The sequence below is a fragment of the Catharus ustulatus genome, chromosome 22 (genome assembly GCF_009819885.2).
Source record: "Catharus ustulatus isolate bCatUst1 chromosome 22, bCatUst1.pri.v2, whole genome shotgun sequence".
Taxonomy (NCBI): Eukaryota; Metazoa; Chordata; class Aves; order Passeriformes; family Turdidae; genus Catharus; species Catharus ustulatus.
This window is the reverse complement of record NC_046242.1, coordinates 106588-132141: the sequence shown is the minus strand read 5'-3', so window position 1 is coordinate 132141 and position 25554 is coordinate 106588. Positions and strand designations below refer to the sequence as shown.

At 38.2% G+C, this 25554-nt stretch overlaps 1 protein-coding gene across 2 annotated transcripts in view; it reads left to right on the top strand.

Moving 5' to 3' along the window:
* PITPNM3 (PITPNM family member 3) overlaps window positions 1-25092 on the top strand; it is a 49027-nt gene extending 23935 nt beyond the window's left edge. For both annotated transcript variants that reach the window (XM_033078031.2, XM_033078030.2), the window contains 16 exons: window positions 1711-1787; window positions 3702-3937; window positions 4641-4830; window positions 6008-6127; window positions 7347-7528; window positions 8842-9011; window positions 10496-10666; window positions 11736-11930; window positions 12747-12895; window positions 14495-14611; window positions 15056-15172; window positions 16336-16484; window positions 17537-17686; window positions 18511-18694; window positions 19086-19214; window positions 19547-25092. In XM_033078031.2, coding sequence (XP_032933922.1) covers window positions 1711-1787; window positions 3702-3937; window positions 4641-4830; window positions 6008-6127; window positions 7347-7528; window positions 8842-9011; window positions 10496-10666; window positions 11736-11930; window positions 12747-12895; window positions 14495-14611; window positions 15056-15172; window positions 16336-16484; window positions 17537-17686; window positions 18511-18694; window positions 19086-19214; window positions 19547-19855 — 2645 coding nt within the window. In that variant the 3' untranslated portion in view covers window positions 19856-25092. The remainder of the gene's footprint in view (window positions 1-1710; window positions 1788-3701; window positions 3938-4640; window positions 4831-6007; window positions 6128-7346; window positions 7529-8841; window positions 9012-10495; window positions 10667-11735; window positions 11931-12746; window positions 12896-14494; window positions 14612-15055; window positions 15173-16335; window positions 16485-17536; window positions 17687-18510; window positions 18695-19085; window positions 19215-19546) is intronic.
* The last annotated feature ends 462 nt before the right edge of the window (window positions 25093-25554 follow it).

The window sequence follows — 25554 nt, the reverse complement described above, 5'->3', positions numbered from 1 at the left end:
AGAGATAGTAATAGCACTTGTTAACTTACACTGAGAAGAGAAATGAATGTGAAGGGATCATGATTCTTTTAAATTTTCTTTTAAATGTAATTATTTTCAACATGGATTATTATAATGTACCGGGAAAGTGCCTGTGACATTATTTAATGCATTAGTGCTTTACAGTGTTGGCTGGAGTGGTAGAGGTAGAGCTTCACTGGAGAGTGAAGCTGCTGGTGTACACAATGGCTCACACAGGACGGTACAGCATGGCTCAGTTTGGAGGGTAGGAGCCTTCAGTGCTTTGTGCTCTGGACTTCCTTCTCCCATCTCTGCTTAGGGAGGTGCAAGAAGTGTTGCTGTTAAAATTTCTGAGTGCTATAAGAGTGAAAAGTAGTGCCAAGCCTGGAATTGCTAGGGTTCCTTTGCTGCTGGTGCCCAACTTCATGAGTGTATCTACATGTGGTTCTACTTTTGATCTTTCTATGCTTTTGCATTGCTTGCTAAAGAGCAGGAATTGACTTACAGAAGTGTGTGATGTTAATGAGGGTGTTGCCTTTCATCACAGTTCTCTCTGGGGACATTGTCCATTACCTTCCTGGAGTTCACAGTGGAATGTCAGTTCTTTATTCCTTCAGTTGTTTTCATAAGCACACGTCACTAGGTGCCAGCCTCTTCTCTTTTGGAAATCATACTTTTCCCGTCTGGCCTGGTGTGGTAACTGGAATTGCGGAGCATTTTGAGTTGAGATCCTCAGCTGAACCCCGTGTGTTTTTTCTTCTCCTGGCTAATACTACTTCTGCAGTAGTCATTTATGAGATCTGGTAGTGTGTATATGTGTAAGACTCATTCAATGAAGAAACTATGGAACTTAACACAGCAGCTGTCTCATACTGTGATTTTCAGAGTAGGATTGGGCTCAGTGATGCATGCCATTATTTTCCTATAAATAGTGCAGTTTGCAAAACTGCATCTGCAGTATATTTACAGTATTCTTTCTTATTTGTTAATAGAAAGCATATGTCACAACCTTCATGTGAACATATTTCTTATGACGGATTTGTCGTTATAAAGGGCTAGCAATAGTGCAGCAGATGGCAGGAAACAGCATCATTTCTCATGAGAGCATGATAATGGAAATAGCTGTTTTCTTTTGGGACTATCACCACTTCATGCTTTGCAGCCAACACAAGTTCTTTTTTTTTTTTTTTCCTCCTCTAAATCTCTCCCTAATTAACATGGCAAAATATTAAGGATATTTGAAATGTTCTGTGTTAAAAAAAAAAAACCAACAAAAAAACCCAAAAAAAAACCCCATCACATTACCTTATGATCTCAGAAGTTTAAGGAATTCTCTTCTCCTAAATTCAGGGGACAAAGTTATTTTTTTGGTCATGTATCAAACCCATGCCTTTCATGCCTGCTTTCAGGTGTTGAATAGCTCAAGGTTTTTTTCTTTCACCTGGCTTTCTTTTCGTGGCAGTCTTGAGATCTGATGTGCTGGAGCACATGAAGAGACTCAGCAATGAGTTATTTCAGGCAAAGCTGGAGATGCAGAACTTGCTTAGTGTCTCTCTGAATCACTGGTGAACGTATATTGTTCTGTTTGTCTACAGGATTTCCTGTGAGCAGAACTTTCTATCTTGAAATTAGAAACATATCTTATCTCCATAGATGTCTGTAAAAGATGTAACAGACAAATATTTATATGATGAATATGTCTCTTTTCAGGTGAATTATATAGAACCTCTTTAAGGAAACAAAGGTTCCCTGCACAAGGCAGTATTGAAATACATGAGGACAATGAGGTGAGATTGTGTTTTTTTAAAGAAGCTGTGCTGATTTTCAAGGAGTAGACATGTAAAAATAATTTAATATTGTGTTATGCAATTGTCAACTCATCTGATGGCTTAGTGTGTTTTTCCCTTGTTTAGTAGGTGCACATGCAATCACTGAAAATCATCACAAGATTTTTAGACTTGCATACTTAGGTGGAAATAGGAGTCAGTTTTCTGAAGCGAAATTGTTAGGTCTGCTTAGTACTTGACTGGAAACGCAGGTTTTATGAGGCAGATTCAGCAACAGTCATGAATTTGATAATAACAGAATTGCCTTTTTTAGAAGCATGAAAGAATTTCAACATGGGGTCCTTCCAGAAAATAGATTAAGGTCCTCTGTCCACACATAGGACAGGTAATGGAAATGTCTACTTTACTATTTTTGAAGAACTCAGTCCTATAACCCCCTTAAAATGATGACAGTCATTGATGTCATCATTCAGATGTCCAGTTGATTTAGCCCTTGAACACCTTGTCTAAATCATGGCTGAGCTACTGCTGAGAGACAAAATAATTTTATTCTGTTTGAGTCTTCCTGTGAAAGATGCCAGTTAAATCCAGCTGAGACTTCTAATACCAGTGACTTCAGCAGTATTGACCCACTTGTATTTTTCCTTTTCGAATCTGTGTTTAGCTTTTAAAAGGAATTAAATTTCTCTTCTGCAAACTGGAATGAAACTTTATGGAGAAGGAAATTGTAAATCTGTGCATGGAAAAGTGGAACCTGAAAAATGCTTGTATGATTCTCCTGTATTTAAGCAGATAAAAATGCCTTCACAATGAATGCTTCTACTGGATACTAAAATTCATAGGCTGCACAGAGATAGTGGAACAATCTACGATTCTCTCATTTTCAGCCATTTCTCTGTCACTTTAGCACCAAGTGCTAAAATTACCCATTTCCCTTCATTCCGGAATTTAAGAATAAACTGTCCAGAACATTGCCTGATTCTGAGTAAATTACCCAATCTAGCGTTTAATGGTCCTCAGACAAAAAAAAAACATTACTGTTGTTTTTGCAGTGTGTTCATATTTGTTCAGGAGCTAAAAATCTTCAGGAATATCATCCAAAGTGAAGAAGAAAATAGCAGTCAAGATTTAACAACAGAAATTCTAATCATTTAATGTATTACTGAGTTCTTGAAGTGCACCTGAGTATCAAGGGGTAAAGAGGGAAAAAAAAGGGAAATTGTGAAACATTCAAAATACCTTTTCAGTTTCAAGTAGGAAATATCTTGGTTATTCTACAAAACATGCTGAGTATTTTCCATTTATGTGCCTGCTCACATACTCATAAATTTGTTTGCGAGTTTTATGGATATCAGCAATGATGCATTTTTTACTTTTTCAGTGTCTTTCATTTTAATAAGAAACTACCATTCTCAAAAGTCTGAGATAGCTGTATCATCTGCTTTTGCTGAATGTTTTCATTGGCAGAGAAATTTGTCTTTTTTGGTCTTGTAATGATTTGAATAAGAACCTTGTCAGTAAATTAAGCAATCACTAGGATACCTAGATAGATGATTGCTTATGCTGCCTGTGGAGGTTGGAATTTTTCTCCAGTCCTAGTGTATTTAAAGTAGTTTCTGATGTACACAAAGCTGTCTTAATCTTTGTTGATCTGAAACCTACATCTGTGCTGCACAGGGTTTGTGTCAGAGATAGTGGGCTCTATATGATTCAGACATACTTTAATTAAATGGAGCACAGGACATGCGCATGTGCACACAACATGCCCCCACCCACTCCAGTGAAAGCAAATATCACAAAATTATCACGGTGGGGGTGGGAGGAAAAAAAAATCACTGCTAATGTTGACATCACGTAAACTAACAAAGTCCATAAAAATGCCTCCTCCTTTCCTATTTCGTGTTTTTCTCACAGGAAGGAGTTCAACACCAGAACTGCAAAACTCACGTGTTAATTTTGATCCTACATGGGGGGAACATATTAGACACTGGAAGTGGAGACCACAGCAGCAAGGTGGCAGACATCAACACCTTCAGTTCTGTGTTTGAGAAAGTGACCCGAGCCCATTTCCCTGCCTCTTTGGGCCACATCTTAATGAGACTTGTTCCCTGCCCAGCAATCTGTTCAGCAGCTTTCTCTCTTGTTTCCAGGTACGTTGATTTGCATTCCCTGGTGTTTGGTTATGCATTGTGGTTTTGAATTATTTTTTGTGACCAATATATTCCGAATGAAATTTTGTGAATAATTCCTGATCTTTTGCTGACTGCAAGACTTGCAGCGATCTTCATCCTTTTCTAAAGTGGAAGAATTTGTTTTAAAAAATATTTTTATTGGATGTATCCACTTCAGTAGCTGTTCTTCCTCAACTGCTTTTTCAGTCTTGAAATTCACTCGTTGAATGAGAGTATGTTTCAAGTAAGATTACTTTCTGTGACATAAATATTCTCTTCTACAAGTGCAAACCAGTATTAACTGCTGAACACTTGTGAGAGGAGGAGAGAGTCAGATTTTCTTGATTTCTGTTTTTCTAAGCAAAGAGACACTTTTCTATGTTTTGTCTTCAGCTTCCCTAAGTGATGGTTGCTTTTAGAGTCTTTTTTGTGGCAGTTTAGTGCCCACAGTTACATTTGAAGCTCATGTAGAGCAAAAATCCCTGCAGAAGAGTTGAGGAGGTAATAGAGCAGTAATGCCTTGGGATTTTTAGGGAGTTGAATTCTCAGAGAATATCATCCTTCCTGTGTTCGCTCATTGTGAACTGCAGTAACCCAACCCATATCTGTTAGTAACTGCTCATTCTCTAATGCTGTGAGCTGCCTCTTGCAGTTTTCCTGATGATAACCTGTCCTTTTCTAGCCTAAATCCCTATAGCTATGATGAGAGCTGTCTCAGCAGCAGTGAAGACCACATCCCACTGGCTGCCTTGCCTTTGCTGGCTGTTTCATCTCCTCAATACCAGGATGCAGTTGCCATGGTGATCAGTAGAGCAAATCAAGTTTACAATGAGTTTCTCAAATCTACTGATGGGGCTGGTTTTAATGGACAGGTAGGACTATTTCCTCACATCAAAGTAGTATTTCTTCAGATCAAGGCTGTTTCTTTTTCAGCCATTGAGTTGAGGGGTTTGAGTAATGAGTGTGGGACACTACAAATATGATGAATGAATGTTAGGATGAGATCAGCTACACAAAATGCCTGCTCAGTGTCCAGCACAAGACAGGCACTTCTGGAATCCTGTGCACTCTCATGTGGATTTACTCAGCTGGTGGAAGATTATATACATTCTCCCACAAGCATTTTGACTCCTAACCTCTTACTTTGCTATGGTACGGTAAGCGGGGTACATAGGGAGCAAGTGTGCCAGCCTGAGACTAATGATCATCTCTGTTAATGAGTTCTTCAGACACAGCTGATGGAAAAATTGGGACACCTTTAAGATCCTGAGAAATCCAATCCTGAGCTGTTATTTCTTCTTTGCCTCTGTCAGTATTGTAATAAAGCAAATGACAGTAACAAAACATAGAAGACAAATATTCAGTTGCTAGCAGTGTTGCAGATTTCCTGTCTAACTCTGGGGAAATAATGCGATTTTTCTGACCTGCACGTCATTGAAGTCACCTACAGGTTTCTTTCAGCTGACAGTACCTGTCAGTTACTGTCCCACTTCACCATTTTTAATCTACAAAACCTCCTACTTCACACAGAAATATAATATTGATACCTTGTGTGAGTTACTGATATTATTTTGTAATGAGGCCATCTACAGTGGCCAGAAACATGCACTTCCTTTAAGTACAGTGACTGCCACACTTCAGAAAAAGAAAGAAAATACACATAATATAGAGTACAGGGAAGCATGTGTCTTATTACACAAATTCTTTTCCACGGCACTTATAAGATTGTGCTGTGATATATCAGTATTTTTAGACTAAAATTTGGTTGGAAGCCAGTTTTACTGCATGTAGTAAACTGCTCTTGGTTAAAACATAAAGCCAGCCCAGCTGCAGTGGCAGAGCATTATGGAAGGTGAAATTACGTAAAGAAGAATGGTACCAGTTACAGAAATTATATGAAAATTTTCTCAATGAACTTTAGATTTTTTCTTTGTCAAAGCTACAAAAAAATCTCCCTGTTGTCATATATGAAATAAATGCAGTATTGTGGTGCTTTTTGTCTCTTTTAAAAACTTGCTACATCTCAAAAAAAAAAATCTTTTTTTTCAGGTGTGTCTTATAGGTGACTGCATTGGAGGAATTTTGGGCTTTGATGCCATCTGCTATAATTCTAATACAACTTACGAGAGTCAGAGCACTAGCAGGAGAGGAAGCATCAGCAGCATCCAGGTGAAGAGAAAAAAATACATACAGCTGAAACTCTATAGATTCATTCCATGGAGGAAATTAGCTCCATATAAGCCAGAAGAAATGTAAGGATTTGATAAATTACCACAATAGAATGGGATTCTGCCCATGTATCAAAAATTTGCTGTTAAAAATTAAGTTGTCAGCTTCAGTTTTATGATATACAAAAATCAGTAGTGAAGGCTTTATCTGTTAGCCTTTAAAGTAGGGTTACCAAGTGTTCTATATTGTATCCCTAACTGTAGCTGCAAACATGTTCTTGCTCAGAAGCCTCTGCCATTTTTGTCAAAATATTTTCTTTTGTTCTTCCCTTCTTTACTTCTTTCATTCTTTCTTTCGTTCTTTTCACCTGAGGTCTGAAATTCCTTATGTTACTGCCTGGAGGTAGTCTAGCATTAAGACATACTGTGAGTAAGTTTCAGTGATTAGGGAAAGTGCCTCTTTCTTAAGGAAAGTAAATCACCTGTGAATCTGTGAATGGACCACCAAGTGTTATACAAGGGCTGCATTTGCACGGAAGAGAGGATGCATTCCATCTGTGATCCAGGAAAGATTTTATGGTAGTAAAAGTACAAGTTTTTAAAGTAATGCTAGCATGTAAACTTCATCGTGTGCATCCAGTGGCATTTATTTTGAAAAGCAACATCTGCAGCACGAGGGAGAGTGCTGGTGCAAGCTGCAGAAATGCTGGAGGAAATGAAAAATAATTAAATAATGAACAATAAATAAATAATCTTAAGGGTATGGTACCACTGGTCTCCTCTGGCATCCTGCAAAGCTAACATTTTCAAAAAATCAGATCCTATATCCATGGAACATGACGAGCATAATCATTAATGTTGTAATGTGCACTTTATGCACTTGGGTAAGACCCCTTCTGATTACCTTATGATATTTATAGTTCTCCAAGAATGATGAGGTCATGAGGGATGAAGCTTTTGTTACTCCTTTTCTGTAACTCCTCCTTTCTACGCCTTGCACCCCTCTCCACCCTTAAATTCCTGATTGTCCTTCTGGCTTTTAGACTATTATCTTGAATGGAAATTTAGTCTTCACCTCTTCTACTGCAAAGAGAAATTTTTAATCCCTTCCACCCTTTGTTGGATAAAGTGAGGTCATATCTATAAATGCAGGCATTTCATATAAGCTCTTTTGTATTTTGTTATCTAAGTCTTCTCTTTGCTCTGTTCATTTTCTGCAGGATAATCCACTCTTAGCAGAGGATTCCAGTCTGGGTGAAAGCAAACACCTGAGCAAAAGCAATATTGACATCCCGGGAATTGTGGAGGATGAGAAGCAAAGGCCACCACTGCCTCGGAAACAGAGTGACTCATCCACTTATGACTGTGATACCATAACCCAGCATCATGCATTCCTGTCCAGGTAACCAGTGCTCCATGACTGAGTAGAAGAAATGGGCTTGTCATTGAAAGGAGCCTGTTAGCGAGAGGCGTTGTTATTGTTTGTGGTTTGTTTCTGGAGGTCTGCTTAAAGTTCTTGTCTATTCCCTCAAAGAAAACTATGGATTTAGTGGGTCTAGTATGAAGATACTCACATCTGGAGAGTTTTTTTATTTAAACTTTATTCAGTTGTGAGGGTTTTGAGCATGCAAAAATGAATGCACAAAGTTCTATTTCTTCAGTACAGCCCAGTCAAAACAAGATGGATGAATACTATATAATTGTAAATTTCTGTTACCTATTTCTTTCTAACGATCCCTCTCACCTCACTTTCAGGACATTTATTATTCTCTAGTGAGATAATTGCTTTAGGTGCTCCCATTGGTGTATAAGCTATTCAGATCAGCTTTGAAACAACAACAAAAAAAAGTGCCCTGCATAAACATTTGGCTTACATGAGGAAGGGATTGAGGGGAGAAGTTAACTTAGTTTTCCTTTATCCTGAGAAACCTTTGAAATACACAGGATGGGAACATAAACGTTCCCTTTGTCTCATTGTTTCTGCCGATTCTAAGCTATTTGAGCTTTTACTTAACCTGAGTTATTTGGGCTTTTGTTTCCTCTATGATCGTCCTATTTCCTTTGTTTCATTGTGAGTGATGCAGAGGAGGAAGTCTTACTGTGTGTTGAAGTTTCAGTTCTGCTAGAGTTGAGTATAGTGCAGACTTACTACCGTGCTTTATTTCAAGTCTGGCATTTTTCCTAGTAGCAGATTAAGGTAATTCTATAGGTAATTCTATTCTATTCTAACTTTGTCTGAATGTCCTTTACTTTGTTTTTGTTGACTGTTCTGTATTCATTTTGAAACCATTGCATTTTCTGGATATCAATGTGTTGTAGAATTTTTCCCCTCTGAGACAGAATGGTTGTTTTTCTCTTTCTGCAGCTGAAAACATGAAGATGTTTTTATTCAGTCACTTTTAGGTTTTTTTATAGGAGAAATACTGTGTTATATTTAAAGCAGTAAACTGAAATATTCATAGTCCTTGCAAAGCTTTACCAAGTGTTCTGTAGAATCATTCTAGGAAACTCTTGTGTGTTGAATATAATAAATTTACTGAACAGCCTCACTGAAAATCATGGCTGCTATACTGCAATATCATTTTACAGTTTTAAGGTGTATAACTTGGATCTAAGTGCCAGTGCCAGAGCTTTCTAAGCATCCTGTTTCAGGAGTGTTCTTTTTTTCCTGAATACTCTCTTTATTATTTTTGATTCAGTATTTTCTTTGTTCAGCATCCACTCAAGTGTGTTGAAAGATGGTCCAGACCTTCCTCCTGTGGATTCCAGTCTCTCAGAAGTAAATCTGGGCCGATTTGAATTTGAGGTGTCTGATTTCTTCCTTTTTGGATCACCGCTTGGTTTGGTGCTGGCCATGAGGAGCACTGTTCTGCCTGGTCTGGATGGTAAGCTCTCCTTGGCATTAAAATATAGGATGTGTAATGACCTTTGTAAACAAAGAGGCTCACACAAAAAGGAGGTCAATAAAGGAGCCTAGTTAAAGTCGGAGTGAAATAAGTTGCTTCCTTTAAGAGATGGGAGCTTTAATGCAGGTAGGTACTGAGGTGATGAAGATTAAAAATACATGTCCCATGTTTTCTGTTAATCGTATATCCCATGTCATACATGTTCCCACTTCACCAAAGATCAGTCCTTGAAAACAATACCAGAAATAACATCTTTGCTTGGTTCAGCATTACCTCTTATTCGTGTCTGGCTTCACGGGTGGATTTGGCCCTTGGGTGTGTTGCTTGTGAGCCATTCTTCCTCTCTAGTAACAGAGCCTAGTGATCAGACACAGAGAGGATTTTTTTAGTTTTATTTCTAAAGCATCTGGATTTTTAGAGTTTTTCAGTTAAAAGCTTACTTTACTTTTCATCATCCAGCACATGCTTTGTCTGTTTTCATGGTATGAGCCTCAGATAGCACAGCATCTTGTGGGAAATGATGCATTCGTTTAGCAGGTGAGGGAGAAAATTTGTTGCAATAATGAGAAGAGACAACAATTCAGAACTCCAAGGGTTTTTTTTTCCTAGCCAGTAATCCTTTCCCCAGTCTCTGGTCTGCTACCCTCCAGACACTTTGACAGGAAAATTTCATGTTAATTACTAGTATTTTGAACTATTTTCTTAAATTAGCTCTCACTTCTATCCTTCCTCTGGTATCCTGAAAAGGAGAATATGCTTTGAGAACAGCTCAACTGATGGGCATTTCAAACACATTCTGAGGTGAGCAGTGTCTACTTGAAGCATAGTCTTTAGAGGTGCATATGATAAATAATCCCATTTTAAACTCATAATGGTGACACAGTTGAGAGGAAAACAGACAAATTGAAACCTATCATGCAGACAGTTGGAAATTAGTTGAGAAGAGCCAGGTGCCTTCTTTACTGAAGCTAAAGGTGGAAAGCTACCTTTAGAAAGAAATGTAACAAGTAAAATTCAGATGTATTTATTTATTTGTTTTGCTAGAATCAGTTTTTATAATATAAGGAAGGTTCTGCCGTCCCTAGGTTTAAGTCCTCTGGATGTCACAAGCCCATCAGACCATTTTGCTGGTAAATATTTCAAATGCTGAGTATCACAGCTATAGTGCTCAATAATATGTTTACACAATTTTAAACTTCTTTTTCCTTCCTTGCTTCCGTCTGTTTATCTTTTGCTGCTCTTCACATTTCCTATGTGCCCGCATCTCAGATTGTGATGTCTCTGTAAACTCCTGTGCAGTAAAGTGTTCTTTATATATGAAATAGGAAGCAATTCTGTTAAATTTCTTTTGGCCAGGTATGTGCTAATCTGGAGAAGACCATATTAACCGTGTTTCTGTGTAGACTCCTTGAAAATTGTGAAGCAGCAATAATGACCTCTCTCTCTGTCTGTTCTCATCCAAGTATGCCAGGTCCGACCAGCCTGCAGCCAAGTGTACAGCTTCTTTCACTCTGCTGACCCATCTGCCTGCAGACTTGAACCATTGTTGGAGAAAAGATTCCATCTTCTTCCTCCATTCAGTGTCCCACGGTACCAGAGATACCCTCTAGGGGATGGAAGATCTCACCAGTTAGGTACAGTGCCTGTTTTCATAGCTCTCATTCCCGGTTGTTCTCTTAAGTGTTCCCTTCTTACACAGCTCAAGAGAATTTGAAACAGCAATGTGCTAGCATGCTAAGAACAAGTCAGCTGGGACTGAGAAGCACAGACATACTTAGCAAGTGTGGAACCAAAGAAGATTAGTAAGAAAAAGTATTCTTATGCATGAGGTTTGTGTTAAGAGTTGCGTTAAAGAGGAGTTGGAAGGCGATGCCACTGTTCTAGTTGCAGTGTCACTTGGAAAATTCCATGTCTTTGACTGTAATTTTAAACAATTTATTTTTACAATTAGTTGGCATTTGCCTAGATCTTCATGTGTTGTTTCTTTTGGTCACTTGTGGTTGGTTTGTTGTAGATATCTACTAGGACAAATCAGAGCACTGAGCAGTCTTGATTGCTCTTCTCCTGGGTGGGCTACTAAATGATATTTAGGTTGGTAATAAAGATTTGAATCCAGAAAAAAAACCCAAAGTAGATTGATTTCTGGGGAAGAAAGAGGAAGGGGTGGATGAGCTAGATGCTAGTAGAAGGAATTGTGGTTTTTTTATTTTATAGAAAATAAGGTAAAATTATACAGGCATGAAGTATCTTTGACTTGTCATGTTATGCAAAAAAGGACATTTTGCTAATGTCAGAAAGAGGACCGGAGAAGTATCACAGACTCCCAGGACTGTGCATTCTTCTCAGAAAATGACTTTAAAATTAGTAGGATTGAGTGTGAAGTAAAATAGCATCCCAGCATCACTACCCAGTTTGGAAGATCCTGGCGAAAAGCACCCAACTGCTGTTGCACGTTCATGGCAGTAGGGTGTGTGCTTTCTCCATACAGTCGTGCTGTGACATGGTATTCTCACTTCAAAGGGGGACGTTTCATCCATGGGCATTGAATATGATATTATTATTCAGGAAAGCGCTCATTAGCCCTGTATTTAAAAACAAATGAATAAATAAGCAAATAAGATATATATGCAAATATATATAGTTTGAAAACCTTGGTGTGCCTCCCTTTTTTTTTAATGTTATTTTCATTTTTGTAACCTGCAGGTGATGCTCTCCACAATCACAGTGGTCTGTTCCTTGAGAATAGCTCTTTGAACATACCTTTCTCTCAGGAGAATCCTGAATCTCCAAATACATCTGATCAACCACAGGGGAAAACAAGAAAGTTGAGTTTGGGCAGCACAAACAGTGAAAACTCCGGGTCAACTGAAAGCTTGCCATCGGCATGCCTCACCAACAGTGAGTGAAGCCTGGTGCCATGCGCTATTGGATATGGCAACAGCCTTTCCCTTCACATTGCTTCTGTGAAAAAGTTGATTATGAAAAGAAAAGATATCTGTTTGGAATTTGGGAAGAATGAGAATAGCCCGTTTCTGCAGTTTTACATCACATAAGTTATCTTTCTTTTCTGTTTGTAATTAGATAGATAAAATAATAGAAAAGGAGACACAATTTTATATTAAGGTGCCACTCATAAATAGCCACAAGGGTTTCGTAGTAACAGGGGTTTATGATCATGTTCCAAGGGTGAAGGAGTATAGGTACATAAGATTAATAAGATTATTAAGGCAATTAAAGTGCTATAAATAATTATATTGTCCTGCTGTAGGCCATAGTCATATGTGTGTGTCTATCTATTTATCTGTCTGTCTATCTATCTATCTGTCTATCTATCCATCTGTCTGTCTATCTATCTCAATATTTGCTTCACTGTTTGAGAGGCATTTGCAATTCTTACCCTAAAACATGATCATAAAAGTACTAGTCTTCCACTGTACATTTTCTGGGGACCAGAAAGCAGTGGGGATCATGCTGAGGTCATTTCTGCTTCCCAAAACTTGGACCCCAAAAAACTCTTTAGATGGCAGGCAGTTAAGTGATGATGCAGTCAGTAAAAACAGTACTTTCATGAATGATAGATACCTTTAACAGACTCCAAATGTCAAGATAAGGAAAGTAAAAGACTTAATTCCATTATCTAGCTTTAAAATGAAGACAGCAAGAAATGTATTGATGTAGAAATTTGTGCTATTTTGTTTGTTTCGTTTTTTGTAGTTACTGCAAAGTGGTGGGGAACAAAACGAATAGATTATGCCTTGTATTGTCCAGATGTGCTGACAGCCTTTCCAACGGTGGCCTTGCCACATCTTTTTCATGCTAGCTACTGGGAATCAACAGATGTTGTGGCCTTCATCTTAAGACAGGTAATTAATCTTTTTTTTTCTCTCTGCAACAGAGAATCTTGTGATTGTTAATGTTCCGAGGGTGTCTTTTAATCTTTAGATCAGTCAGATGGCTAACTGTGTATGCATCACATACAAGTACATGTAGGAGTGACACATCTGGATTTATTGGAGAGATAAAGGGGACAGTGAGCCCACCATTAGCACTGCTGACTTTGTGACCAGTAATATTGCATCCTTATGCACACCTCACCCCTCCCATGCCCCAGTCTGACCCTATATTATATATTAGTTTTGTCCTGGTTTTGAAGGAATAGGCTATTTCCAGCCTTACATAATTATATATCTCCCTATTAAGTATCAAATTACTAGCATACATCTGACAGTGTACCAGTTTGAATGTACTGCTTCCATAAGAAAACTGAGTCTTTCCTTTACAGACGACTTTCCTAGCTTTGTATGTGCATTACAGCTTTTAGAATTTAATAAGACTTCGAAGCACTTAGAACATGTCTGTGAAGCAGTATGTGAGCTTACAGCACTACATAAAGGATTGCTTAGTTCCAGTACAGTCTGGACCTTCTGTCCTTATTGGGGGTTAAGATTAAGACTAATGGCTCCTGAATACCCTATGGGTGCATACATTGCCTGCACATTACCTCCAGTGAATAGAATTTATGCCAATTTGTTAAAAAAACATGCTTATTTCTCACATAGATTACTGTGATTTGTTGCAAGCCAGCTGCATTGCTGACTCTGTTTGCAGCATGATTTTACTCAAGGGACTTCATGTAAGACATCTTTTAAAATGTTTCTAGACCACTCTTCTAGCAAGGGCACCAAGGCTGTAAAACTTCAGCACAGAAAACCAGCTGTTGAACTTGAAAAATTTGCTAATCTGTTTCTAATTCAAAAAAGCTATTTGGGATTGCAGGTACAACCCACAGATTTCAGTGAGACAGGGCTTCTGATTTCAGTTGAAATGTGGCATAACCCACACCCAGATTCTGAATTCTGTGGGTTGTGTCCTGAAATCTGAGTTGGATGTGCAAGTTTCTTGGTAAGTGGATGATATTTAGGTTGTAAGAATGTGTATGACATAAAAGGATTCTGTGTGTTCATAAGCTGGACTTCAGTGGGTCCTTGTGGGTCCCTGCCTATCACCTACTGCAGTAGCAATGCCCAAAAGAGATAAGAAACATTCTCTCTGAGTAGAGGTGTAGAAAATCGATACAGATGAAGTCAGGGGTCTGACGTCTGCTTCATAAAGGACATTAAATGCTTCTGTGGTTTAAGCTGCTTTACTGACTTTGCCGACCATAGTCAAGACAATGTGACTGTCACTTGGTACTATCCTAATGTTTTCTCCGTTGTCCCTGGAGGAATGTGCAGGCTTCTGTGAAAAATGTAAAAGCTGTTCAATAAGTGTTTGAGATTAAGTGTTGACCAACAGAGTGAAACTAGTTTGTTTGTCTGTGGAGTTAGTGTGAACATATGGTTTTACCTTTCTCTACTTCCATTGTGCTTCTGGCTCTGCAGTGTCACTCATCTGGGGCACCAGTGTAATTTCTCTTTCTTTGCCAAATACCAGACCACTTTATTAAAATACTAATATTTCAGGTGATGAGGTATGAAAATGTAAATTTCAAGGAAAATGAAAACCTGGATCCAGAAACACTAAGTCTATCCAATCCACGAGAAAAATGGCTACGCAAAAGGACACATGTCAAATTGAGGGTAAGTTTAACTCTGACTACATATGGCAGCTGTGGAATATGGGTTTGGCAGAAATTTGAATGGAGTTTTATCTCCCAGAGTAAGAGTTTACGCAAAAATATTTCCTCATTTTTTCTGATACAAAGTCAGTTAGTAATATTAGTTAAAATGGCTGTGCCCTGCACATAAAGATGTGGCTCTATGACACCACTTCAAGTGAAAAAGAATTGGCTTTCCTGTTCTCTCTTATTTGGTCGTCTTGAGCACTCTCTCTAGAAGGTCTGTTCAGGAACCCCCCATTATTGGAAATCAGGCTCCAGCTGAAATGGGTTTGCAGTGCACTTGATGTACCTCAGTGACGCAGAAACATAGTCCTGGGCAGTATATCTGTTCATAACGAAATAGAGACAGCAGCCTCGTCACAAAAACAAACAGCACCTTTCCCATCTTCTGCTCTTATTTCAGAATGTGACTGCTAATCACCGAGCTAATGATGTCATTGCAGCAGAAGATGGTCCTCAGGTACTGGTTGGGCGCTTTATGTATGGACCTCTGGACATGGTGGCTTTAACAGGTGAAAAGGTGAAGTCTGAGTAGTCAATTTTCTTACTTTTAGTAGAAACAGTTGTTAAACAGTAGGACACATTTACAGTGTCAGAGAAAGCCTTACAGTGAGGGGAAATACGTCACTAGCCCCCTACTACTTCAGCAAAAATATGCCATAAAAGTGGACTTTCCTGATAGCTGACCTTTTTCTGAGTTCTCATCTCTCTTACCTGGTTATGGCTATCTCCTTTGGTTAGTGGTGAGTGCACAGTGGCTTCTGAACCTGCCATCCAGCTGTAGCACATACTGGAGACAATTAACTTTCCAAGGAAGTAGAAAAAAGAATTTTATAGTAGTTAACAAAGCACTAAAAGAAAATCATGTATCATCCTATCCAGATAAAACAACTAGATAAAAGAATAGGCATTCTAGAGGGTAGGTGGCTGCTGTGTCTCACACATGGGCAACTAAAGATTAGTTTTAGCAATTAGTAGTAGTGTGACTCAGCTGAAATCCTAAAGCCGCCTGCAGAAGCCAGGCTTACGGCTAATAAAACGAAGCATCAAGTGAACCCATTTTTTCACATTCACTGAGATTGTAAGAGTTTCTGTGCAAATTAAGAGAGCAATGCTGCTGAGCTGAGGACAAAACTGAAGTGTGGAGGCTTTACTTGGCGTGTTTCAGGTCCAGCAAAATATTTCATATCCTTTATGTTAATTTTGATTAAATATTTCAGTTGAAGAAAACCATACTGTGAAATCTTTTGAGAATTTGAAGTGTTTTGGTGGTAGACGAGGTTATGAGAAAGATTTTTGTCTCAATAACCAAATGAAATTTTATAGTGTGTGAAAAGGTAATACAGCTATGCAAGATAAAATTGTCTTTGTCCTAGTTTAGGGTTTCTCACAAATTTCTGACCTGTATATCTGTGTTTGACATGTGCAGTGCTAAGATCAGGGCTTTAAATTATGAAGCCAATAAATTATGAAGGCAATAAGCTTTTGTATTGTATGTTAGAAAGCATTGACTTACTGAGAGGACTCTCTCTGAAGTTCTTACTGAGTCATGAAGTACCTTCAAACTTCCTTGTATACTACCAGCTATGGTTGGTACTAATATTATCTAGGCTTGGCAGGCCTTGTAAATAGGGGGTGTTTTATTGACTCTTACACTAGATTACTGTTTCATTGGTTTTGCAGGTGGATATCTTCATAATGACTGAGCCATCTTCGGGTAGGTGGGTGTATTTTGATACAGAGATATCCAACAGCAGTGGACGAATATCCTACAATATACCTGAGCAGAAGAGATTGAAAGTTGGTGTGTATCCCATCAAAATGGTGGTCAGGTAATAACTCCAAGCTGAAACTAAAGCTGTGATGGCTTGTTGTGATCAGGAAGGAACTTCAGACCTGAGTTAAAACTTCATTTGAATCTCTGCTTGGGAGATTAAATCAATTAGGTGAATTTAGCTGAAATAGAATGTGGTGTTATCCAGCAGTTAAGTCCAAAATCAGCTTACAATCCTATTTAGTGCTACTTAAAGAGGTTAAAATGTTTTACCTCACTTTAATAAAAAAGGCAGTCAATTCAAGAAAAATAGAGTTACTGATACATAAATAAAACTATATTCAAAAATGAAGCTTTACAGTGCAGGAGTAAGTTTAAAGAGGAACAAAATAAATTGTCCTGTCTTTGTTCGTTAGACTGTGAGCACCTATTGTAAAAATCTTCCATCACCAGACATAAATGTGGTCTTTAGATTACAGGTTTTAGGAAACATGAGGTGGGAGGATGGGAAGAGCTTTGGATTTCCTTGTCATTTATCCATTTTTTAACATCCAATTCTCTTGGGGAAAATGCATCATGAGGAAATGTTTTTCACCTGTCTTTCCAAGAGAAGAGTAATTTATGACGGCATTGTTTTTTGGTTGGTTGTTTTTGATTGTTTGTTTGTTTGTTTTGTTTTGTTTTGTTTGTTTGTTTGCTTGTTGCTTTAAGTTTTGGTTTTTTACCTTTCTCAACTGGCATTCCCATTGCAATTTGCAAGGATAAAGGGTGGCTAATGCTAATATTACCAGCTGTTAAGCTTATGAAGAAATTTTGAGTAGTAGTTTGAGTATTTAAAGCGAGTTTGCAGGGGTTTTTAAAATTATTTTAGTTATTTGTACGTATGTGATTTTTTATTAAGATCAACTTCCAAATTTCTCTTTGGAAAACTACTTCCTGAAGTACAAGTTTCAATTGTCCCACATAAGACTGAAATCAGATGCCATATTTGACAGTGATTTTTAGAGCTGTAGGTCCAGACAGATCTAATTTGAAATCTTAACTGGAATGTGCAGAAAATACATTCTGTCATTTTGTTTTTTAAGTTAATGTATTGCTTTGACTCTCCAGAGGGGACCAGAGCAGTGCTGCAAGTTACCTTACTGTACTGCCCCGAGGAATGGAATGTGTTGTGTTCAGCATTGATGGTTCCTTTGCAGCAAGTGTTTCAATTATGGGAAGTGACCCCAAAGTCCGGGCGGGGGCCGTTGATGTTGTCAGGTAAATGAGGTTTGAACACTTCAAATCGCTGACTTTCTGCCTGAACACAGTAGGAAGGAAAAGGGTTGTTACACTAAACAGACAGGAATTTTCTAAGGACCGAGAGTCTCTGCAGATACATTTCTATATTTTCTTGTACAGCATATCTGCCTGAATTTCAGAGTAGTATTAGAATGCTGTGGATTACATTGAAACGTGTAGTTTAAGTTGCCTAAAGATAAAACGTTGGTTCTTGGGAATATGATCTTGAAGCATGTGCAGTGAATTAATAATTATTCCATATGTATTTTGTGTTTCACTAATTTCAAATAAGGACATGTTTGTACTTCAAAAATATCAGGTGCCAGGAAGGCAACAATGTTTTCTGGCAGAAAAATTTAAAGGCCTTTAAATCCATTCTTGCAGGTCTGTTCATGTTGCACTGGATGGAAAAAGGCAGTTTTCATTTTGGAGCTTGGATGGGAATGTAGAAATGTTGTATTTCAAGGGTTTCCTTTCCTAATAGCTGAAATGGCAGGAAATTTCATTAAATATTTCCAAAGTAGCAGTACCTGATGTGCTGTGAAGTTAGCTAAGTATGTTTTTAAATGGCTCTCATATTTTAGATAATATTTTGTATAACAATGCTTCCTTGCTTTCCTTCATCTCCCCCAAGGTGTAGAGATTATTACTTAGTTTCTTGATTGGCGCAGAGACTTAGGCTCCTTTCCACTTGTTAAAGGATAGCGTCTGACTTGTACCTGAAGTTAGAAAAGATGTTGACCTGACCTGTGAGTGTTGTTTCTCTTTCTGCTCTTACATAATTTAACTGCTTCTTCTGGCAGGCATTGGCAGGACCTGGGATATCTGATTATCTATATCACCGGCCGTCCAGATATGCAAAAACAGCGTGTGGTTTCATGGTTGTCCCAACACAATTTCCCACAAGGGATGATCTTCTTCTCAGATGGACTTGTTCATGACCCACTGCGACAAAAGACTATTTTTCTCCGGAATCTCATGCAAGAGGTACTTGAAACCTATTTATAGCCTTAAAACCTCTTTTCAGAGAATGTCATTCAGTAGAGATCTCCCTTCTTTCTGAACAGTAAGTCTTACTGAACATCCCAAAGTCTTTTTGCCATTCCTCATTTCTTTTCTCACTTTTTAAAGAGCAAGGAAAAAAACATCAAAAGGGACCTCCAATCCTGACAAATAAGTGAATGAACGGCTTGTTCTTTCCTGTGTGCATAGCTGCAGTTCTTGTTCACATGCAGGCAGATTGATTTAGCTTTCTGTGGTTTACAGATTGAAATTGTTAACAGTGAACTCATATGCTGCTTTATTGCAAATCAAGCCCAGCCTTGTAGTTGCATGGTGTTCAATAGTGCATTCACTTTGGAAGTAATGTTTGTTTCAGTGCCACATCAAAATCTGCGCTGCATACGGTTCCATGAAGGATATTTCTGTGTACAGTGTTTTGGCTCTGTCGCCATCCCAGATCTACATAGTTGGACGATCTACAAAGAAATACCAGGCACAGTGCCAAGTAAGTAACTCTTGCTATTCAATCAGGAAGTCCTAGGGAAGACAAGGAAATGCACGCAAGTGAATGTATGTGAAACTCACATGTACACAAAGCAGCAACAGTATTTCAAAGAAAGGCAGTTTGGGTTACAAATGAGGCACTTTCTGGAAGGTGAATAATAAAGAGAATCAAGCGGTTGCAGGTTGTAGCTACAAGTGCATGCATTGTATATTTCTGAATGACAAAATGGAATGGGTCACTTGAAGAAAAAGTGAGGGGAGACGAGTGCTCATAGTGCTCATAGGTCAAGGCAGCACTAATTTTTTGCTCCCTTTCTTTTTGTCTTGTTTCAGTTCCTCAGTGAAGGTTATGCAGCCCACTTGGCCTCGCTGGAGTTCAGTCTCCATTCACGACCCAAAAAGAACAACTCTCGGATGATCTTGAGAAAAGGCAGCTTTGGCCTCCACTCACAACCTGAGTTTTTGCGCAAGAGAAACCACCTTCGCCGGACTATGTCTGTGCAGCAGCCTGACCCACCTTCTTCAAACCCCAAGCCAGAGCGTGCCCAGAGCCAGCCTGAATCTGACAAAGATCATGACAGGCATTTACCTTCTGTTGCTTGGGTTCGAGGCGGAGTTCACAAATTTGAATCTATTCCCTAGGAGGATTGGGAATGTAGATCTTGGGTGCACCCCATTAAACTTGTAGGCATGCCTCAAAGATAGTATTTAGGCAGCTCCAAACTAAGAGAAGTATAGACAGGAATTTGTACCTTGGAGTCTTCCCTGTTCTGAAATCTGCCTTCTTATACCAAGTGGGGCACTTCCAGTCTCTTCCTTTTATCATGTTTATTGGGGAAGATTAAAACAATCTAAAACTATCACAAGCTTATCATCATAGCAACAGGTTATTTTTTTGGAACAGATGTAATATGTGCAATAAGAGGAAAAGATTCCGATTTTACTACAGAGGATTGTGGTATCAGCTGATTAGCTGCACCCAAAACGTATAAAGGGTAGGTCCCATAGGTTGCAGAGAAGGTTTACACTTTAAGCGTTAAGAGTCATGTCTGTTTCCACTTCACTTTTCAATAAAAGCGATAAAGGGAAGCAGCAGTGGGAGTTACAATAATCGGTGGTTCTGACTAGTACAACAAGATGCCTTCTGGGTGCCTTAAACCCAAGGTTTCCTTTCAGCCTACAGTGTTGGTCAACAGACTCCAACATGGGCACTCCTGTTTGTGTGAGGTGCTGGAAAAATAAATGAGAGAACTTCACTTGTGAACCAAATGTAAAAAACTTCATGTTACAAATATGTGTCTGCCACAGTTTGAACACAGTTAGTGTTGTTGTAAACAAAGTAGTGTGTGCAGCTGTACAAAGATCACATTGTGGAACCTGGTGACTGTGCAAAAATGTGTGGACTACTCCAAAGAAGATAGCTCTGATGATCTCAGTCTGAGAGTCAGATCCTAAGAGGGCAAGTTAAAAGGAACTGTTTTACTGAGGGATCTGCAAACTTCAGAGCAGTTACTTTTTGAATTCTAACTAGAATCTTTACACTGGAGGGGAAAAAAGTAATTAAGTAAACTGATAAATTGTTTACCTTCTCATGTTTCACAGCAACTGCTGTATTAAGACAATCTGTAGCATTCAGAATTACAGCATTTGAGCTTCAAAGAGTGGACATGCGAAAATACAGGTGCCAAATAGACATTTTACTACCAATTTAAATTTCTCTCTGATCTCGCAATGGACTTACTAGAAGTAAAATGTGACATTTTCCCTAAGTAGTAATATTTCTAGTTACTTAAACATAGTAGCAGTTTGCAGATTCTTCATGCAGATATTCCACGGAAATTCATCAATAGAGCTTTAATGACTGAACTGATGTATGTTTTAAAACCTACAATGAAGTTAGAAGTGCACATACAAAACCATTTTTTTAGAGTTAAAAACATACTATTGTCTTAGAAAAAACTTGAAGTCAAAAGGACATTCTTTTTCAGGCTTGTTGTTTGTTTTTTTATTTCAGGGAATTGGGGTGAAGAGGGTGTTGAGCCTCTCCATCCCCCTTTCAGGTTCTGCTAGACCAGAAGGAGTCTCTCACCGAGTTGGTTAATGATTTTGAAAGTTAACATGTAAAACAAGAAGTGCAATGGAAAAGTAATAAGACAGTGCAGAAGTAAAATAAGTTTATACTCCCTGTTAACCCTGAGACTTCAGTGGACTTTTGGAACGGCATAGGAGTGTAGCTTTTGTCTTAAGAGGCAGCAAAATGGCTTGTAAGTGGTGATCTTTGATTTATATTTTCAGACATTACTTGGCAACATTCAGTTGCCTATTTCAAACTTCCTGAAGTATGTCTGGCACATCAGTAGTTGGTTTTTTTGTTTTGTTTTGTTTTCTAATGCTTCCTTTAAGGGAAGGGGTAATCTCTGCTGAAGATTAAGGAAAGATGTAAAAATTTTGGTAGCAAACACTCTTTGGGAGCAGGTAAATACATTACAAGGGGCTAGGGTTTTGTGCGCTAGAGTTTGCTACAAAAGCTAAATGAACGGTAGTTTGCAAACTACATTGAAACAGTCTTTACATTTATAAATGCTTTCCCAGTAGTATCATTGTTCTTGAACCCATGTTCTGTCTCAGCCTACTGCATGTATTAATTCTGATCACATAGTCCATTTCTTCTCTTCTGCTTTGCACTAGGGGGAGGTTGCACGGGGGCACCAGCCTCCATCTCCTTCTAGGGTATTTACTGTTAGCATGCTCCTGCTTGTTAGTTTTTAGCATGGGAATCCAAGCCCTGTGAGAGAGGAACTTACTAGGAAAACTGTAAGTTTGCTGCGGAGGTCTGAAATATTGACTGATCAAAAAGTTCTTTGTAAGCATTGGGTGTTTTGTAGCATGTCTCCTGACAGTAATCTCTATTTCTGTTCAAAGCTACTCTTGCTTTAGCCACCTACCTCTATCACCCAAGAGACTTAAGCCTATTTTTTTTGTTTTAAATTGCTGTAGTAGAAAGGCTACTTCCTTTCAAAAGAGGGATCTGTGTAATTCTGTGACTGTATTGAAGGAAATAGTGTCTGAGTGCAAGGTTATAAAGGGCTTTTACTCTTGGAGACATAATGTCATTTTACAGGGTTATATGTCATGAACACTCTGATTTTGTGTATATCTATTAATAACTGGGTCACCTTTACAGTAGTCACTGTGCTGGTTTCCCTTAAAAATACTCGGAGCTAATAGCAGTAAAACAAGTGTGTGTGTGTGGGTGTGTGTGTGTGCGTGCACACGTGCGTATGTGATTAAGTGTGGTAAAAATTTCAGTTTCTGCAACATGGTATTAAAATCAAGCTGAAAATATTCTCCCTAAGTTTGTTTTCATACAGTATATGAGAGCTTATATGGCATTTGCATAATTCAAGCACTGCTGATTGTTCATGGCTGGAATGGTTGATATTGTGATCACAAGCTCCCGCTGTGCACTTTGGCAACATAGTGATACAGGCATTTTAGTTACACACTTTGTCCACATGAAACTGCATCCCGTCATTCACAGGCATTCAGCTTGCCGTTGGATTTCAGTTCTACTTGTGTTTTCATGGAAGATCAGTCTCCTAGGCAGGCTATTCACTGAGGGTAAGTTTGATCCTACAGTCATCCTATTCCTGATTTCAAGTCCTCATTGCTGCAGTTTCTGTGCAGTCAGCACTTAAACTATACAGACTGTGAAAGTGCTTTAGCATACACGGAAGGGAAGGGGACAGAGAAGTAAGGCGTGTGTGCCCACAGAACATTCATTAGACTCATCAGTTGTTTAGCACCATCAGTTATTTAGTGCCTCCAGTGTGTAACAGAGAAGCGCATTCTTTTAACGTGCTGAGTGGAGGAAGCATAAATGAAATTGTAAAATGCAAAATTTTTAGTCCAGTGGGTGCTAAGGCTACAGTGCAAATAAGCCACAGTTGGAAGCATTTACTTCTTGTCCTGTTGATATGGATCCTTTTAAAATTACTGTAAAAAATGGCTGTGATTAATAGCAGTGGTAGAGTTATTTGAGATATTGTGAAAACACACCTTCACAACTGTGGTGTTTTGGTTTTGTCTGTGTATATGTGTGTATAACTACTGGAAGACACTTAAGTTTTGGTTCTGCTCTCACAGTAAATTTATAACCTATATACATTAAAAAAAAAGAAGAAAACCAACTCAAGCACAGCAACAATGGCTGTCTGTTCAATTTTGTTGTCTAGCTAGGTAGGTTTGGAACAAGATATCATTGTATAGATTGCAGAATTCAGTAGTGATGTTAATCCAAATCTGCTTATTTTGAATAACAGTTTTGTTTGCATACACTAGCGCTCTTGCAATAGATTTTTGCTTGACCAAAGTATTCCTGTTTAGTTTTGTGGCATGATTTATATCTATTCAGCATAAAATTCTGTTAGGTGTGAAAATGCAAAGTACTGGTAATTCTTATTCACTGGGGTTCATGAGAGCTGTCATTTTTATTTGTTTACATTAAACTAGTCTTAATTTATACAGATTACTTCACTTTTTCCTTTAGTACCCAGGGAAGTCACTTCCAAACAGCTAAAATTTCACTGGTTATGTAGAAGTAGAACTATCTATAAAGTAGAGAAAAAAAATTATACACCTTGGTCTATGCAGGACAATGACATTTTTTTCAGAAGCCCCACTATTCTGTAAAAAGCCTTTTTTTGTCATTACTAGTGAACAAATTGTCCTGTTTATATATTGCGGTCTTTCTTCAGCCAGGACACTACTAATGTGTGTATTTAACAAATTCTCAATACTTAGATCTATAGTATCATCATGTCCTTCATGGAATAAATTTAGAAAGGGAAAAGTTATTTTTTACCTTCTTTCTATGTAGTTTTTTGTTTTAAATTTGCTAAAAGCTCTTTTTATAACCATTTTAAATACCTGAAAGCAGTAGGTATTTTAAAGTTTTAAAATCTGTAGGTCCAACAGTTCTTACTGAAAAAATAGGATTTTCCCCAGGTTTTTTTCCCCTCTTGCCATCTAGGCTGCAGAAAGGTGAGTACATCATCATAGGACTAGATGATTGGAGCATGGGTATCTTTCTGGTTAACTCATCGGTTTGATAATGGAGAGATGAGAATTATGCACCACAATTTCATAATTTTTCTGGTTAGAGAGTGATGTGTGGCATATGAACTCAAGACCTCTGCATTGAATTGTTCATGACAGGTGTGCAGGGGACAAAGTGGCAGTTTCATCTTCAGCTGGAGCTGGTACAGGATAGAAGTCTCAAACTTTCCATCCTACCTTTCTCAGCCTTCTCTAAGAAGAATGATTCCTCATGATCTGTGGTCACAGCTTAAGCAGAAATAGTGGATGTGTCAAGGTAATTAAGACTTCGTGATATTCAGTCACTCAATGTATAAATTCCTACAGATCCAGATTCAGAACCCCCATAAAAATGGAAGTAATAACACATTCTTCTGGATAAAAATATTTTTTAGAAATAAGACCTGGAACAGCTAGAATCCTGTGCCATGGAGTCTGGAATTGAAGTAATGTGTTGGTTCTTTCACTCATTTTAGGTGAAGCCAACAGACAGGAATTATTACTGGGTGGGGAAGATAAATTTTACAGTTCATTTGTCATTTATACAGATATGTATAGAACTTAGGAGGGAGAAAAGAGAGGGGCAGCTTTACTGTGACATGCTGGGAGATGGTGTACCAGAGATTGCAACATTGAAAAATGGTTTACAGATAGCAAGTTTGAAAGGTATGGATGGTACAGCCCAGAATGGCAGTCCTCTCACAGAACCCCAAGGCTTACGCATAACTTGTTTTTCTGTTTGGGGGGGAGAAAAGTGGCAGTCCCCTTACAACTGAATTCACACAAGGAAACTTGAAATTGTAGGTGTTCTTTCAGTCTATAGTTTTATTAAGTGCACACTTTTAAATATTGTCAGTGAGAAGGTTCTATCTGGTGACAAATGTTTATATTTCTTATGGCTACCTTGTAAAGATTCAAAAATGTACAATAATGAATTTCTTAATATGAAATAAGGAGTAAGATTTCTACAACTGCTATAAGTTTTTGATGTGAGCTGGTTTTTAAAATCTTAAACCAGATTAACCACTTAAATAAAACCTTCCTTGCCTTTAAACAAACAGTGTCACTGATTTTTCTGACCAGTAATTTGATAGATATTTGATCATAGTTGTACATGTCCAAGTAGCTGGTGAAAACATAAATAGAGGCTGTTTGATCTGTCTGAAATAATACTTAGATTTGAAGTAAAGGTTTCAAAAAACTCCAACCCTCCTTCCTTTTCAAAAGTCATAGAAGAAGACATC